Source organism: Lagenorhynchus albirostris, chromosome 9 (assembly GCF_949774975.1).
Source record: "Lagenorhynchus albirostris chromosome 9, mLagAlb1.1, whole genome shotgun sequence".
Taxonomy (NCBI): domain Eukaryota; kingdom Metazoa; phylum Chordata; class Mammalia; order Artiodactyla; family Delphinidae; genus Lagenorhynchus; species Lagenorhynchus albirostris.
The window spans coordinates 6,552,814-6,569,957 of NC_083103.1; the positions used below are offsets into that span (position 1 = coordinate 6,552,814).

The 17,144-nt window shown below is 57.1% G+C and overlaps 2 protein-coding genes and 1 long non-coding RNA gene across 3 annotated transcripts; 2 read left to right on the plus strand and 1 right to left on the minus strand.

Annotated features, from left to right (window-relative positions):
• Positions 1-277: 277 nt before the first annotated feature.
• On the plus strand, positions 278-9,058 carry CATSPER1 (cation channel sperm associated 1). Its single transcript, XM_060159852.1, has 14 exons — positions 278-704; positions 799-972; positions 1,065-1,238; positions 2,149-2,361; positions 3,318-3,431; positions 3,582-3,738; positions 3,982-4,073; positions 4,221-4,364; positions 4,529-4,592; positions 4,746-4,818; positions 4,956-5,016; positions 6,426-6,501; positions 8,611-8,725; positions 8,881-9,058. The coding sequence occupies exons 1-14, from the start codon at positions 278-280 to the stop codon at positions 8,905-8,907; spliced, it is 1,911 nt and encodes a 636-aa protein (XP_060015835.1). The 3' UTR covers positions 8,908-9,058.
• Positions 9,059-11,521: 2,463 nt separating this feature from the next.
• Positions 11,522-13,122, minus strand: CST6 (cystatin E/M). The gene is made up of 3 exons (XM_060158580.1): positions 12,663-13,122; positions 12,006-12,131; positions 11,522-11,677 (listed from the first exon to the last, which is right to left on the minus strand). The coding sequence occupies exons 1-3, from the start codon at positions 12,903-12,905 to the stop codon at positions 11,594-11,596; spliced, it is 453 nt and encodes a 150-aa protein (XP_060014563.1). The 5' UTR covers positions 12,906-13,122; the 3' UTR covers positions 11,522-11,593.
• LOC132525616 (uncharacterized) lies at positions 12,686-13,864 on the plus strand. The gene is made up of 2 exons (XR_009542309.1): positions 12,686-13,358; positions 13,450-13,864. It is a non-coding gene; the product is annotated as an uncharacterized LOC132525616 (long non-coding RNA).
• Positions 13,865-17,144: the final 3,280 nt, after the last annotated feature.

The following is a 17,144-nucleotide window of genomic DNA, read 5'->3' on the forward strand; positions in this document are numbered from 1 at the left end:
GCCAGTCCCTTCTCCTTTCTTGACCTCAGTTTCATCCTTTTACATTGAGGAGGTTAGACACACCGATTCTTGATTCTGGACTGTAGCCCAGGAGGAGGCATTTGGGAATTAGGTCTACTAAGGGGCCTGTTTGTGACATCATAGAGGGGAGAATTCCATGAGAAGTCAGGTTTTCCTAGAAGCCCCAGTGCCACGGCTTAGGTGAGAAAGGCAATCCAGGAAGGGCTCTTAGGCCCACATCTTGAGCTTTCCTCAATCCGGGGTTCACAGCATAGTCATGGATCAACCCTCGATGGCTGAAAAGGCTCAAAGTGAGGCAGACACTGATGACTCGGATGTGTTCTCTCACCCCAGTTCACCAACCACACACCACAGTCCAGGCCATGGTGGAGTCCACCGCCATCACCAAAGGGTGTCCCGTCCCCATGGTGAGTCCCACCATCATGGCATATCCCCTCATCGTGATGGATCTCAAGACTTCCAGGACAATGCCTTCTCCCGCCATTCCCACCGCTTCCACCGCTCCTCATCCCTCTTCCCGGATACTTCCTGTGGCGCTTTCATCTCCCACCATTCCTATGGTGAGGACCACTGTGATGACGAGCACCACCACAGTAGCAGGAGACATCACGGGAGGCCCCACCAACAGAGGGAGTCCTACCACCATGGGAGACTCCAGCAGCACAGGGAGTCCCACCACCATGGTGGGTTTCACCACCACAGTGAGGTTTCCCACCATAGTGGGCTTTATCACCAAGGTGTGCCTTACAACCATAGAGACTTCTCCCACTCTGGTAGCCCTGCCCAGCACAGTGAGGCCCATCACCATGGCGGGCACCACCATCATGAAGCCCATCACCACAGAAGGCCTGCCTCCATGGGGTCCTACCACCATGACGAGCACCAGCACAGAGAGCAACAGCACGGTGCACATCCTCGTGACTACCTCCACCGAGAGCACCACTATGGGGAGTACCGTCGTGATAGCTCCCAACTCTTTGGCCCACACACGTCCCACAGTGCGGCCTCAGCCTCCCTCGGCTCTGCCTGTTCTCGTCAAGTAGCCCCCCAACCTAGCAAGCCAGATAGACAGAGCTCAGCCTTCAGCTTGGCTCGTTCCCTGAACACAGCGCACTCACACCCTGCCCAGACATCCAGCAAAGTCCATCCTCAGGGCTCCTCCTCTAAAACCTCGGAAAGCTGGCCCGAAGAAGACGAGCAGATTCAGAAGCACAAAAGTGAGTCTTGGCTTGCCCCCCACCCCCCAACTCCAGCTGCCTGGCCCAGATTCCAGACCTGAGTCAGGTCCTGAACGTCCTTCCGCAGATCACGAGGCTTGCTCTCACCTGCAGGTGTATCCCATTGGCTATTCACTCGCCTGACTGTTCACCATCCAATCTTTTATTCCTGGGATTAGGCACTTCTCCAGACTGTCGGTTGTTGGTTCATGCAGTCACTGCTTTATTCATTCGCATGTTCACTTCTCGAACATTTCCTCTTCTCTAGTATGAAAGCTGGGGGTGATCACTTATACAGCCAATCCCAGACTACCCAGTGAGAGGGGTCTAGCATCCGTATCAGAACATTTACCACCGTGGATTCTGTTTGTCCATGTTTCCCCCACTGAACTGTGAGCTTCTTGAGGCCAGAGGCTGGAACCAGTGCCTGAATGAGGGCCTGGTTAGAGGGCAGGGAGGGACTTTGGCTGTTAACATATGATCCCCCAAACTTGGCCCCTGGTAGTTCCGTAAACACGGCATCAGCTTCACAAACAAGCAGTGAGGGATGAGTGTCTAATTGTTTGTGGGCAGAAAAGTCAGCCAACAGGGGTGATGTTTCAGCAGAATCTTGGAGGGAGAGGGAGAGTTTACCAAGAGGATGGGGTGGCGAGGAGGATGGGGTCTTCCGTGTGTAAGTTGCCATGTGACTTAAAGAAAAGCATGGAGGTGTAGGAGCGTGAGCTCAAGCAGACCTCAAATCCCAAGCAAGCTGGCACCTGTCGGGGAAGGGGTCAAGCCTGCGGCTCCTATACCAGCGCAGGACTAGCACGGAGGCACCTGAGTGAGCTCATGGCAGGCAGGTCTGGGAGGGAAACAGGATCGCCGTGTCCCTTTCCCCCATGGACTTGGCTTTCTGGCCCTTTCACAGCTGGCCGAGCCCCACGAACCCACAAGAAGCTGCACACTGTGGACCTCTTCTATTTGTTGTGGGAAAAATTAAGCCACCTCATGTGGGGCCTTTCGAGAATGCTCAGGAAACTGACTGACTCCTTGGCCTTTGAAGCCTTCATCGTCTTCATCGTCTGCCTTAACACCATCATGCTCGTGGCCCAGACCTTCGCTGAAGTCGAGGTCCGGGGTGGTAAGAGCCAGGGAGCCCTGTTCACATGGAGAAGGCCACTGATGTTGTCCCAAGCCTCCCGTGGGCCGGATCAAGTGCCGGGGGATTTATATCGCTTATCCCATTTGATCCTCACCCTGGGAAGTAAGCGGCATTGCCCAGCAGTAGAGTGAGGCTCAGAGAGTTTTGCTGAAGTCAACCAGCCCGCCAGAGGCAGAAAAGCCCAATAAATTTGAGGTTTGCTGTTTTGGACTATAGCCACCAGGTGGCGCATCAGCTCTAAGTACGCTGCTTTGCGGGAAGGATGCCCAGAACCCAGGTCAGCTGGAAGGGCCAGGAGACTGTGCAAGCAGGAGGCCCTGGAGGGATGAGGGTGGGAAACCTGGGAGGATGGTCCCTAAAACCCTGGGGAGCAAAGTAAAGGTAAGGACCTGCCACAGGGCCCATAAACTAAGGAGAGAAGAAGAGTGATGTTTCTTGCAAGCTGTTTCAGGCTCCATTCTAAGCCCTTTACTATGTGAAAAGCATTTTTTTTTTTTTTTTTTTTTTTTTTTTTTTGCCGTACGCGGGCCTCTCACTGTTGTGGCCTCTCCCGTTGCGGAGCACAGGCTCCAGACGCGCAGGCTCAGCGGCCATGGCTCACGGGCCCAGCCGCTTCGCGGCACGTGGGATCTTCCCGGACCGGGGCAGGAACCCGTGTCCCCTGCATCGGCAGGCGGACTCTCAACCACTGCGCCACCAGGGAAGCCCGTGAAAAGCATTTAATGCTTGTGAAAATTCTATCAGGCAGACTGTTATTATCACCATTTTATAGGCAAGAAGAGTGAGTCACAGAGCAGTTAAAACACACAGCCATTGGGCAGAGTCAGCTTCTCCCTAAATGGCTGAGTGTGAGGTTCCAGTGGGGAGGAGGAAGGAGAGGCTGGGTTGCTGGGGAGACCCCTGAGTGAGACCCTCCTCCCCCGTGTCCCCCACAGAGTGGTACTTCATGGCCTTGGACTCCATCTTCCTCTGCATCTACGTGGTGGAAGCTGTGCTCAAAATCATTGCTCTGGGCCTCAAGTATTTTTTGGACCCCTGGAACAACCTGGGTGGGTAGGGATGGGGCGTGTGTGTGTGTGTGTGCGTGTAGTGGGAGCCCCTGAACTGCCCAGGGGCGACAGGAGCAGGGGGTGTTGGCACTGGGAGGTCTGTGAGCCTGGGCAGGAGCCCATTACACCCAGGTGCCCCTGTTTCTGTAGATTTCTTCATCATGATCATGGCTGTGCTGGAGTTCATGCTCATGCAGATCAACTCTTCCTCCATGCGCGTGGTCTACAACCAAAGCATCTTCCGCATCTTCAAGGTCTTCAAGAGCCTGCGAGCCTTGCGAGCTATCCGGGTCCTGCGGAGGCTCAGGTCAGCGGACCCACAGCTGCCCACAAGGAGGCTGCAGACTCCAGCCTGCTTTTCCTGCCATCCACTAGGATCAATCTCTTTATTTTCCAGAGAGGGTCTGGGACACCCCCTGCCCCAAGTCACTAGCAAATCAGGGACCTCCCACCCCTGTAATCAGCAGTCTGAAAGCTGTAATCAGCTCCGACTGCTAGACACTGATCCCCACCCCACTGACTCAGCCTCTCTCTCAACCTCTGTCCACAGCTTCCTGACCAGCCTCCAGGAAGTGACCGGGACCCTGGCCCAGTCCTTGCCGTCCATCACCGCCATCCTCATCCTCATGTTCACCTGTCTCTGTATCCTGTGCCACGGGGGCTGGGGTGGGAGAGTGAGATGTTGCAATGGACGGAGTTGGGGGGAGAGACCAGGAACTGGGGGGGGCAGGGAGAGAGGAAGAAGGGGAGAGAGGACCCTGTGAGCCTGGTTTGGTCCTCAACAGCCAGTCCTGTTCTCTGTGGTGTTCCGGGCACTGTTCCGCTACTCTGACCCCAAGCGCTTCCAGAACATCTTCACCACCATCTTCACCCTCTTCACCTTGCTCACCCTGGACGACTGGTCCCTCATCTACCTGGACAGCCGAGCCCAGGGTAGGGCAGGCCTCAGGCTGGGTGGAGGGCAGGGGCTGGCTGAGTGGGCAGACCCTGAGGGCTCAGTTACCCCATCTGCAAAGTGGGGCCTCTGAGGCTTGCTGGCAGGGGTGTGGTGAGGACCGGCAAGGAACTCACAGCTCGAACGACCCCCTCTCTCCCAGGCGCCTGGTACATCATCCCCATTCTCATGATATATATCATCATCCAGTACTTCATCTTCCTCAAGTGAGGCCCCCACACCTGTGCTCCCCAGCTTTACTTCCCCCAGCCTAACCCCGGGGCATCCCCTCCCCTCCCCTCTCACCATGGCTGTGCCACGATGAACCCAGAGGAGGGTTCAGGGCCTCCCCTCCAGCCTCCTCCTGTCTCCCGCCCCAGCCTGGTGATTGCCGTCCTGGTGGATAACTTCCAGATGGCCCTGCTCAAAGGCCTGGAGAAAGTGAAGCAGGAGGTAGTGAGGGAGTGGGGCAGGGGGACGAATCAGGAAGACACGGGGAGGGGGACACATAAGCTGGAGGGAAGGAAGGAAGGTGCTCCAGGGATGGGCAGACATGGGACGCTGGCAGAACTGAGGCCTCTTCTTCGCAGAAGGCCTCCCAGATCCATGAGAAGCTACTGGATGACTCACTGACAGAGCTCATGGAAGCAGGTACCAGCAGCCTGCTTCTTCCCAGGCAGGCACAGAGCTCCAGGCTCAGCCTTATTTATTTATCTACCTATCTACCTATTTATTTATTTATTTTTGGCCATGCTGCGCGGCTAGAGGGATCTTAGTTCCCCAACCAGGGGTCAAACTCAGGTCCCGGCAGTGAAAGCGCCAAGTCCTAACCACTGGACCTACTGCCAGGGAATTCCCGACGCCCAGGTTTAGAGTCTTAGAACCTGACACTCAGGAGAACTTTCAGAGCTTAGAACTTCGGTCCAAAAAGCTCCACTACTAACCGTCAACAACCAATTAAACTGATAGTCAATTCTTGAAAGACCCATTTGCAAAACAGCTAATTAGCCAAATTATGATTCACCAAACGTTCGTTTCTGTTAATAACTTACAAAGTTTGTAGCAGTTGGTCTTATATGAGGTGGCTTCAACTGTTTTTGAGGCTTTTGTCAAGGTGTTATATCCACTTGTCCAGAGTCACTCAAAGTGTCTATAAAAATTGAGTCTATAAAAATGAAGTTTTCTGTACATGTTCATCTTTACACACCTGACTTTCTGGGTAAATAGATTTTGAGCCAATTGCTTTGCCTCCTGCTTAAAGACCTTCAGAACTTTAGAATCTGAGCTCCAGAATCCCAGGATCATCAACACCAGAGGACTAAGGGCCCTCAGGGGTCACCTGGACCCCCACCTGCCCTCTCCATCATGAACACTCAGTGCAGAAAAGCTTAAGCAAAAAGACGAATTAACTGTCTTAAATTATTAGCAACTTGAGAGTTCATGGGCTTTCAGGAACGGCTGGATCCAGGACCCAATGATGGTTGAGATTTGGTCTCCTTCCAGTTCTCTGCTCTGTGGCTCTCTGTGTGGTTTTGTGCTTAGGGTGCTCTTCCTTTGCGGTGGGAAAGTGACCACCTGCAACTCTAGTCCCAAATCCTCACAGTTTAAGTATCCCAAGCTCTCCCAGCAGGGGTCCCCTTCTCCCACCGGTTCGAACAACATCCCAGAAATGAATCTCCTTGGCTCAGGTTGGTCACCTGCCTATTTCTGAACCAATCGCTATGGCTGAAAGGATAGGCTATTCTGCTTGGCCAGGCTTGAGTCATATGTCCTTAGAGCTGGGGGGTGGGGTCAACCCCAGCTAGGCAACGTGCACCGAAAGGGGTGGGAGTGGTTCCCCAGGAAAATTGGGAAACTTTTACCAGAAGAAGAGGGAACGCATGCTGGATGGGCAAACAAACAAAACACACTCCATGCCCGGAGAAACAATCTCTTTGGGGTCATCCTGGACAAAAACCCCTTTAGCTCCTGTTTGACTATCTCCATGACACACGGGGTTTCCTCCACCTTCTCTCAATCCAGGCAGCATCTTGACCTCCCCCTTCTTTCCCTACATGCAGAGCCTGAAGAGGTGATAAGTGGATACACTATACAGAAGCAGCTCATTGAGAAAAAATTTGGAGGCATGACTGAGAAGTAAGGAGATGCAAAGGGAGGGGAGGCCTCAGGTCTAAGGGGAGAGGTCTGGGGGCCAGACCGGTGGACTGCCGTGGGAAAGGGGCATCTCTGGAAGGGCGGTAGAGCCCTAAGGCTTATGTAGAGGCTGTGGGTGGGATGTGGAGGCCTTGAGTGGCTTCTGCTCACTCAGAGTCACCTGGTACCACCAAGAGAATCCCACCAGCAGCACCTGAAGGGCCACGAGAGCCCCTCTGAGGCTGAGGGCCCAGGGCAGGGGCAGCGGACAGAGGCTGCAGGAGCAGGGGTTCTGCTCATCTTTTTGCTCCAGAAGCATCCCTGATCCTTGCTCTGGGCCAGGTTCTGCGAGGACTCCAGAGGCCCAAAGCGGACACAGACTAGCACCTGCCCGTGAGGGCCCCCTCTAAAGACCTTGGCGGGGCCACGTAGGGTGGCTGGACTTCAGCTGGCTTCAGGGATGGGGAGGGTGGGTCGGGAAACAGCTTGGTAAAGGCCTGGGAGGCAGATGTCAAGCCGAGTGGCCGGCTGGGCCAGGACAGCTGGGGACTAGTGGCTGTGCTCATGGCCAGGGGTCCTTGGCACAGACTCCTGCGCCCTGGCTCTCAGGCCTGGCTCCCCAGAGAACCAGCCTGACTGCTGGCACCTTCCAGGCTCTTCTTGGCCACCGACAGAGCTTGAGCGCCAGGCCCTCCATGATCACGGCCCCACCCCACACCTCCAGCACATCCTGGCTTTACGTACAGCACAGCACATGCTTCTCCACCTTCAGGCCTTTGCCCACACTGTTCTCTCTGCCTGCAATGTTCTCTGGCTGCCAACACCAGGCTCAGGTGATCAAGAGCCGGAAAAGCTGAGATCCAATCCTGCTCGTTTCATCTCCCGGCCGCCCTCCCGGCCGCCCTCCCGGCTGCCCTCCACGTTCCAGATCCTGGTACCTTTGCCTGGGCTCCTCTGTGATGCTTTCCCTGGGGGTTTCTCGGCCTCCAAACTCTTCTCCACTGGCCCACCTCCACCTCCACTGAGAGTGGTCTTGTTTTTGTTGTTTAGTTTGTTTGTTTGAATCTTTTTTTTCTTCCTTCCTTTTTCTTTTTAATGATTTAGAGACTGATCTTTGTTAAAAGTAGTTTTGGCTTTCCCTGCCTTCCCCGAGTTTACAGCCCTACAAGGCCTCCTGTCTCCCTTAGCTTAAGGTCCGGGCGCCCTGCTTTGACCTCCCCTGGATGTCTCCACCTTGAATTCATCCGTCCCGAGGCGCACTCCGGCCCCCAGTACACTCCCTGCTGCTCACAGACCTTGGCGCACCAGAAACCGGGTCTGAGCTCAGCGAACCCTCAGGTGTCTTTCAAGCTCAGCTCAGTGACACTTCCTCCAGAAGCCTTTCCTGATCCCCAGTACTTGGGTGAGGTTTTCCTCCTCTGGGCCCCTCGATGCCCTCTGTTTATACTTATCACAAGTGTAAACACCCTTGGTTTGCTTTCCTGGCTCTGCCACAGACTGAGCTTCTTAAGGGCAGCGGCTGTTTCTTATTTGTTTCTATGTCCTTGGAGCACCGTGCAGTGTTCATTGATTTCAGGGTTATATGATGGCTGGATTGATAAGACAGGCTGGCAGTGAAGGAGTTAATGAATGGGTAGTGGGTGGGGCTGGGGGTTTAGGTGGATGGCTGACTGTAAAGGGGTGGGGGGCGGGGCCGGGGAAAAGCAGGTGGATGGAGGGATAGGTGAGTGAGGGAAAGGGCGGGGCGGCCCCATGGGTGAGGAATGGCTAGATAGACGGGCGGGGATGCGGGTAGGTGGTTGAGCGGGTGCAGGAGTCAGCATGGGGTAGCTTGGACACATGGAGGCATGGGCGGTTTGGAGGTGAACAGTTTAATCGTCAGAACCCTCTGTGGTACCGGCAGCTGGTGGCAGCAGGGGCGCGGATATGTGGAAAAGGAAATATACCGTGGAGGGCCACACACAGAGAAGTGGCGCCCGTGGCTGGAAATGGAGGCATGGGGTGCTGTGAGTGGGGGGAGAAGGGGGCTCTGGGGGCTGAGATGGCCCAGCCTTGCCTCCCCCCTGCCCCCTCCCACTTCCCCCCTCGCCCCCCCCCCCCCCGTGCCCTCAGGCAGCGGGAGCTCCTGTTCCACTTCCTGCAGCTGGTGTCCGGGGTGGAGCATTACCAGCAGAAATTCCGCTCCCAGGCAGCTGTCATCGATGAGATTGTGGACACCACGTTTGAGGTGAACCAGGCAGGACCTGGGAGGAGCCAGATGGAGGGGGAGGGCACTGGAAGGCCGGGCCTCGGGGGCTTTGCCTGGAAGCCGCCCTGAGTAACAGTGGTGTGGGCCTCTGGGAGGCAGAGGGCTGGCGCCATCACCTGTCACCCACCCCGCAGGCTGGAGAGGAGGACTTCAGGAAGTGATCCCCAGAGCGGCAGCCCGAGTCCAGGCTTCAGCCTCTGGCAGGCTCTCCCCCGGGTCGGGCCAAGTCCCCATCTCTGCTGGAAAGATCACTGGGCCTGCAGGGCTGGGCCCCAACAGAGCTTTAAAACCCCAGGTGGCTCCGTGTCCTCCCTGGCTGGGCCCGAGCCGCAAGGGAACCTGTGGGCCTGCACGCACGTGCATCCTCGAGCATGTGTGTGCGAGTGTTTCAGGTGAAAGGCTCTGTCCTTGGATCCCTCCCTGCCCCACTGGGGCCTGGCATCCTGGCCTGGCAGGGCCTTAACAGCAGCCAGCGGGGTGACGTGGCATGTGGGCCAGGCTCAGTGCTGGAGGGAGAGGGAGCGGTCACCCTGCTTTGGGGAGGGAGGCCCGTCTGGCCCAGGAGACAGGAGAACAAGAACAGGACGGTTGTCAGGGCCCGAGGGACCAGGATGCTCCAGAAACGAGGTCTCAGAGCCCAGGGCTACCGGCACCGTCAGCATCCAGCAGAAGGGCGCCAGCTCGATGCGGGCAGCCTGAGCTCGGAAGGCAGAGGCCATCGCCATGCCCTGCCCTGCCTGGGGTCAGGCTAAAGAGCCTCAGTGAGGGGAGGGAGGGTGGAGGCTGCTCAAGTCCTTGTGGCCTCGGGGTGGGGGGCCGGGTGTGTGTGGAGTGGACAAGCCTCTGTTAGAGGGAAGCAAGGGATGAGTTCCCCTGCTTTTAGCCTGAGCCTGGGCAGGATGCCCAAGACGGCGGCGGGGCACTGAGCACTAAGTCAAGCCCAGCCAGAGGGAGGGAGGCCTCCCGCCAGATGGGGAGTGAAGCTGGCAGAGTGAAGCTGGAGGGGATCGGGACGGAACGCAGGAGTGGGAGCTGAGAGGTGACAGACAGTTTTGCCAGCCACCCCCCTACCTCCAGTGCGGACCAGACAGTGGTGACGTCTACGGGCCCCCGGACAGAAGCAGCGCGTCTCCTCCCTGGCCCGGCCGAGGGTGCGGGCTGGCCCGGGGCCCGGGCGTTGACTGTGCGGAGGAAATGCCATCTGGGATTTGGGCACAGATTCCGGGGGTGGAGAGGCCACCTGGCCTCACCTCACACACTGATTCAACAAGCATTTCCTGCCACTTCTCACCCCGTGGCAGCCACTCAGGAGGCTCCTGCTGGGTGGCACATGGGAGCTCTGCCAGCGGCTGCCCCACCGCAGGCCCCCGGGCTGTCTGCGAGGCCATATCCGACAGGCTTGAGCCGCTGGGAGGCTGGAAGTTTTCCCTCCATCCCTCATTCCTGTCACACTCAGCCCCTCAAGCTTCCAGGTGGGAATCAGTTCATTTGCCATCTCCCCATCGCCACCCCATATGGCCTCCCAGGGCTCTAGAGGGCAGGGCCTGGGAGCTGGGGCTGTGCCTCAGTAAGTGCCAGCATTGGCAGGGAGCCAGGCAGGCACGAGGCCGGCCGGGCCCTAGGGTGCTCTCCACAGCCACCCTGTCCAGCCGCCTGGGCCTAGGGGTACCCACACCTCGTGCTCCCACGGGATCTGCTTCCTGCCCATCCTGTCTCAGGCGTGGGTGTGTGTCTGTGCAGCTGAGGAACAGCTCCGGCTGGGGCAGGTGTGTACCTGGGGCTGTGTGTTTTGGGGTGTATTCTCCAGGTTATCCTCGGGATGGGGGTATTGCTTCTGTGTGTGTGTGTTTCCGGTTTGCTAGGTTATGTGTGTCTTTTTCTGGGTATATGTGTGGTGTCTGGGAGCAATCTGAGGGTGCATGGTGGGTTTATGTGTCTGTCTGGTGTCTTGCGAAGTTCTGGATGTGTGTGTGTGCATGTGTAGTGAGCATTAATTCCAGCCACAAATTCAGGTGCGCAAAAAATGTTCCATCTCTTCTTTAAATGACATTGAATTGCATCTGTCCCCTTATCCCTCCTACGGACAGTGGATTTGACCTCGGTCCCCTTCGCGCTCCCTGCCAGCCCCTTGCAGGCGTCTTGCTCAGGACAAAGCACTGGGGAGTCCTTCCGGCATGTGGTCCACAGGGTCCAGCCTTCGTGGTCTCTTGCCCTGCAGGGGCTCTGCCATGTCTGGGCCACATGCTGGTATAAGAATCTCACAGGCTGAGAGCTCAGTGCACTGGGGCCAGGCTGGCTAAAACTCTCACGCGCCACTCTGAGTCGTCCTGGCAACTGAGAGGAAGCAGAACTCAGGTGCGGCTCAGAGCCTTCACTGGCTCCCGTCCCTTTCCAGTCTTGGGGCATCATCCCTCTCCTGTGACTTTGTCTCCGAACCCATAACTCTGCCAATATTGGGAGTCTCTAGAGGTTCGTTCCTCTACGTCTGTGATGCTGGGGTGTTCGGGGGACCCCAAATTTGGGAGCTGAACTTTGCACCCTTAGCACCGTCTGGGCTGAGACAGCAGAAGCTCAGCTGTGGGTGGTGTGGGCACCCTGTCAGGGGGGTGTTGGGAGCTGGAGGGGGGTGTTGGGAGCTGAAGGGGGGTGTTGGGAGCTGCCGAGAGTGGGACTGGGGAACAGGAGAGGGAGGAAGAGTGAGGCACTCAGAAGAGACCAATGCAAGAAGCAGTGCTAGCGATTTATTGCTACATATATGGTCCAGGAACCTGACATGCCCTCCACCGACGCGCTCACTCCTGCCCAGACCCGCCTGCTCCCTCCCTCACCCAAGCCCACAGGGGTCTACTACAGGGTCACACAGTCGTGCTTTAGAAGTTGGAAGGAGTTCTGCCAGGGAACCGTAAGGATCTCAAAGTCACAGAGCAGCTTCTGCAAATAGATCATGAGGAAAGGAGGAGGGGTGAGCCCAGGCCCCAGGCCGCCTGCTGCCCACAGTCAGCCCTGTGCCTGCGGTGCTCCAGGATGCAAGGAGGAACATCAAGTTAGATGCCAGGACCAGAGCCCAGATCTTTCCAGCCCAGCCCCTCACTCCAGGGGGAGCCCAGTCTGCTCCTCTCTGCACCTCACACTGCTCTCAAGGCTGAGTCATCCAGGAGGCAGGGACAGGGCCAGCCAGACTGATTCGAGCTGTACAACCTGAGGGCCCGGCCGCTGGCCACTGGGTGAGCTGATGCCTGGCTGGGGGCAGGGCTGTTACCTCCTGCTGCACCCCTGTGGCCAGGGGGCAGGTGGTGAGGTCTATGTGGTCTCCAGCCATGGCATTCTTCCGACAGGCCGTGCTCCCCATCTCCACGGTCAGGTAGTACTTGATGCTCGCCACCAACTGAGGCAGAGGTGGGGGCAGGTCAGGGGTGCCGGGGGACAACCTTTGACCTGGACCTCTCACCTCCCTCCATTTGCTCCCATCTCCCATTACCTTCCCTAGGACATATCCGGCACACTGCCTTTGGGATTCAGGTCTGGGAGGAGGGGAGAGGAAGGATGGGGAGGGGGCGGCAGGCAGTTCTGGTGGGGAGCCCTGGGGAGAGGGGCAGAGACTGGGCCACGCAGGAGGCTGAGACCCAAGTCCACACAACTGCCCCATCTCCCTCTCCCCCCCTCCCCAACTCGCCCATCCCGGCAGGGACTAGTGTGAGGCTAGTGAGGTAGCCATGCAAATTCAGGGTTGGATCTTATTCGAAATTTAGATATTCTGTTCCGCAAGAAGTTTTGGCATTAATTGGATTTTGAAAAATATGTTGTATTAAAATGCCATGCTGATCACTCTTGTGTCGCCCCCTCCATCTGCTGCCCGGCTGGGCTCGCGCTCGCCTCCCACGGCCCGGCCCCGCCCCGCCCCGCCGGCCGGGCGCACCTGGCTCTGCGCCCGGAGGATGGTGGTGTCGCGGAAGTAGTAGACGCTGTTGCTGCCCATGTTGTAGCTGGCCATGGCCGCCTGCGTCGCCTTCCGCACCTGCGGGTCGTTGGGCGACAGGTCCTGCCGCTCTCCGACCTCGCGATCCCCCGGCCGGGCCCGGGCGTCGCGGGGCAGCGCCAGGAGGCAGAGCGCGAGCAGGGCCGCCAGGCCCAGCGGCAGCAGAAGGCTCGGACGCGCCATGGTTGCCGGCGTCGGTGTCCAGCCGCGGGCCCGCGCCGCTTTTACGGGCTGCGCGGCCCCGCCCGGCCCCGCCCGCCGCGTGCCTCCACCGGCGGGGAGGGATCGCCGGGCCTGGGCAAGGCCGCCTTCCGGGCGCCGAGGGGGACAGCGGACAGCCCCGAGCACACCTGTGTATCACGACGCTGCGTGCCCTCCAGGCACACCTAGTCCGGTGAGGGAAAGGGCAAGGACAGCCCCCAGCAACAAGTGCCACCAGTGGGACAGTTCACAGAGGCCCATCACGTGTGAAATACCAACAACAGCTACCAGCAAGCTCTTAACTGTCTCCACTGTGTAGCCTTGGAGAAGTTACTTAACTCTCACGGCCTCAATTTCCGCCTCTGTGAAACGGGTTGCTGTGAGGATTCAATAAGTAAAGGGCTTAGGGGAGGCCAGGAGCTGTATAAACAGCAGGTAAGTAGGAGATGTTACTGCGCCGAGCGGGGCACTGTTTAACCCTCACAACCAGCATGACGTGGGGATCAGTAATGTTTCCACTTTACAGAGGAGTGAACAGGAGAAAGAGGGAACAACTGATTTTGCCCAAGGACACCGACTGGTAAAGAGTAAACGGTGACACTGGCTTTTGAGCCCCAGCAGTCTAACCCAAATCTGTGCTCTCAAGCCAGACTGAACCCAAAGAATGAGAACTGGCCAGAAGGAGGTGTGTGGGTGGTCCCAGCTCTGCCGTTTACTGCCGGGGGGACTTCCAGCAAGTCCCTGGACCTCTGGGAGCCTCAGTGTCCTCATCTGAAGAAATGTGACAACTCTTGTCTTCTAAGGTTGTGCTGACAATAATGGCCTGAGACTGGGTCACCCATAGGTAAACTGGGCCTGTGCTGGAGGTACCAGCAATATAGGGCTATGATGTTTTTTGGAATAATCTGACAATCTATAAAAAACAGCATTGAAGTAGTCAACACGGGAAAAGTGTGGCTTTTGTTGGGATGTTTTAGAATTAGTATTTTAGAGTTCAGGGTCGTTTGTACTTTTAATCACTTGTTGCCAGGGGGAGGTGGGGCTTTTTGCTCCTGGGACACAAAGATCTTATTAGTGCTTAGGGCCTCCAAGGATCTTACCTGGGGTTTGGGACAGGCTGTGGTCTTCAGTACCCAACAAAGTGTTGGTGCTTAATAAGTGGTAGCTATGATTGTGATGAATATTATGAGAAAGCATCCAGCATGCCCCCCGGCACCCCCACCAATTCTCGGCCTCTCAGAATCCCAGGGCCAGGAAAGGCACTGATTTCTCCCAGGGAGACCAGGACCAGTGTGGTCACTGCCCAGTCCAGCTACTACCCCACCCCCTCAGCCCAGCTGTGAAAAACAATCTTTGGATGCCAAGGGACAGTCTCAAGTTTGTTGTGGGCTCAGGTGTCTGCCTTAAAGGGACAGACCCATTTGTGTGAGAGCTGGCAAGAGCTTGGCTTGATGAGGAGGCCAAGGTCAGGCAGGAGCCCAACCCGAGAGAAGCTGGGAGTGGGGGAGTAAGAGGCCCAAGCCCACAGCCCAGGGGAGAGGTGGAGAGGTGGCCCCAGGGGGCTAGCAGTCTCCTTGGGTTCTCCCGGATCTGCTCTCCTGTTACTTGGAACTCAGCTGTGGCCCACACTTAAACTCCAACAGCTCCCTGGGAAATAAGCCAAGGCCCAGTCTCTGACTCACCAAGGGCCAGTGGGTCCCCAGCTCACTTGCCCCTACTCTACCTGTTATTCCTTTGTGCTGACACCAGCAAATCTTTTGCATGCCAACCTAACAATTTTCAAAGACTTTTCACCCACTGGTCTGTTCTCGTAAGCACCCTGAGTAAGCATCATCCTCATTTTGCAGATGAAGAAAGTTAATCAGAGAGGTCAGGACACTTGTCTAAGGTCACTCACTCAACTAGATGTGGTGTCCTGGTGAGAAAAGAGGGATGGGGAAGGGAAATTAACAATTATCAGGCTCCTGATATGAGCCGGGCCTTGCACCAGGGACTCAACGTATGTTCTCTCATCCTCATAAGAGCTCTGCAGAAGCAGTGATTATTACTTTTTACAAGGAGGAAATGCAGGGTCAAAGGGGAAGGGTCAGGGGTGGGCGCTGGGGGGCAACCATGTGCCAGCATCCTAGTGTGTGAGTTCTGGACCACTCCACAGGGATATGAGGTCTGCTGTGCAGAGGGAGGCTCCCTGGGGGTGCGGGTGCCCCGGGAAGGGTTTTCCCAGGGCTGGGTCTCATCTGGAAAAGAGTCTTAGCCTGGACTCCATTCATGCTTAGTCTGGACCACTCTGGCTTCCAGAAGGAGGCCTGGGCCAGGTTTGAGCTCGGATGGGCCATCCCCACTGGCCACAGGACACGGCTTTCAGTTTTGCTGTGACCCAGACATCCCAACCCGGGTTGCCCACGGCACCCCTCTCTTGTCCCTGGCTGATGGGTCTTGCTGACCAGGGTGGGCCCTCGATATCCCCTTCACCCCAGGATCATGTTACCCTGGGCCTTCACGCTGCTCCCAGAACCCTCTTCCTTGAACCTTGAGCTGGGCCGCAGTTATTCCCTGCCCAGGGCTCGTCTCCCCTTTCCTGATGGATCATGTCCTGGAAAAGGGGCTGTGTGGCAAGGAAAGCTGCGATCCGACCGTGATTAAAGCTGCCCTCTGGGGAGAAGCTCTCCCACGTGCCCTGGGTTTTGCGTTCATTAGCTGGTTGAATCTTCACAAACCTGCACCAGCTGACAGAGGAGGAGACTGAGGCTCAAAGCAGTGAAGCAACTTGTTCCAGGTCGCACGGAAGGAACTGAGCACAGAGCCAGGCCTGGCGGGCTCTTTCAAGCTACCATCCTTCAAGGCCAGAAGTGACAGTAGAGAGAGCCCTGGGTCCCTGCAGGGAGGAGGCAACATGGGAGGGAGGTGCACGTACTTCACACGTACGCGTGTGACGGTCACGAGCACGTACTTCACACCTTCTGGGCTGCTACTGGGGCAGGTGGCAAGGTGAGTCTTGGGCTTGGGTTTGCCCTGTAGCCTCTCCCTACTTCCTCCCCAGGGGCAGCAGGACCCCTTCAGGACCCCGGAGTTCATGGGTTGGGTCCACCTCAAGCTTTGGGGCAGATCTGAGAACTCGTGATAGACTGGTTCAGGGCGTCAAGCTCTGGCTCGGGTGCAGCAGGGAGAAGGAAAACCGGGTCAATATTTGCTGATTTCCAGGCCCACCCATGTCTCCGGCCAGGCACATCCTGTCAGGCAGTGTGGGCTGACATCTAGATAACCCACCTCCTACCCATCCCCACCCAGGTCTGCTTTCTCCAACGTTCCAGGCCTCGTTCCCTTTGTCCTGCTGGCCGAGGTGGGGCTGGGTCTCTGAGAGGCTGCTGTCACAGGAACATTCCAGATGCCATTGGTCTCCTACAGCTCCAGGACTGATGCGGGAAGTTGGGTGCGACGCACGAAGACGACCGGATTGAGACCCACCAACCTGTCACAGATACTGCCTGGGCCCGAGGGTGAGGTGAGAAGGCAGGCTTCAGCCCCTTCAGACAAAGCCTGTGCATGAGGCAGGGAAGCCTGTCCCACAGGGCTCCGCTGGGCGGCCCCCAGCAACCAGCAGGGACAGGAGCCGCAGGAAGGGTGTCGTGGAAGAGGAGGGAGTCTCCATTACCTCAGAGTGCCAGTGACCATGTGGCAGTACCAAGGCTGAGCAGGGAGAGGCCGTGGCCCTGCCCAGCCCCTGCCTAAGCACACCAGGCCTGTGTGACAGCATCACAGCACATGGGTCAAGGCTGAGGGGACTCCAAGGCGACCCTGGACCCAACGAGAGTAACATCAGAAACACAGTATGGCCTGAAACTCCAGGGACGGCCCACATTACCACCTCAGTCTGGTCTTCAGACTGGCACCCTCCCAGGCAGCAGCCTGTTAACACAAGCTGGGCCCAGGTCTGGCCACCTGGTGACCTTCCAGGGGGGCTTCTCACACTTCCCAGACCCAAACTTGCACTGAACCTTCATCTGTACTAATAACCATCATACTTTCTGAGTAATCACCTACTTGCTCTATCCTCAGGTCTTTTTGGTTTCCCTTTTATCTTTCTTCTACTGTTCTGAGACGTAGCTAATGTGCAGAGAAGTACACAGAACGTATCTGATCACCACCACACAGGTCAAAAAGTGGAAACTGCCACTCCCGGCCCCAAGTGCTCCCAGGCATTACACCCGCCTCCCTCCCCCA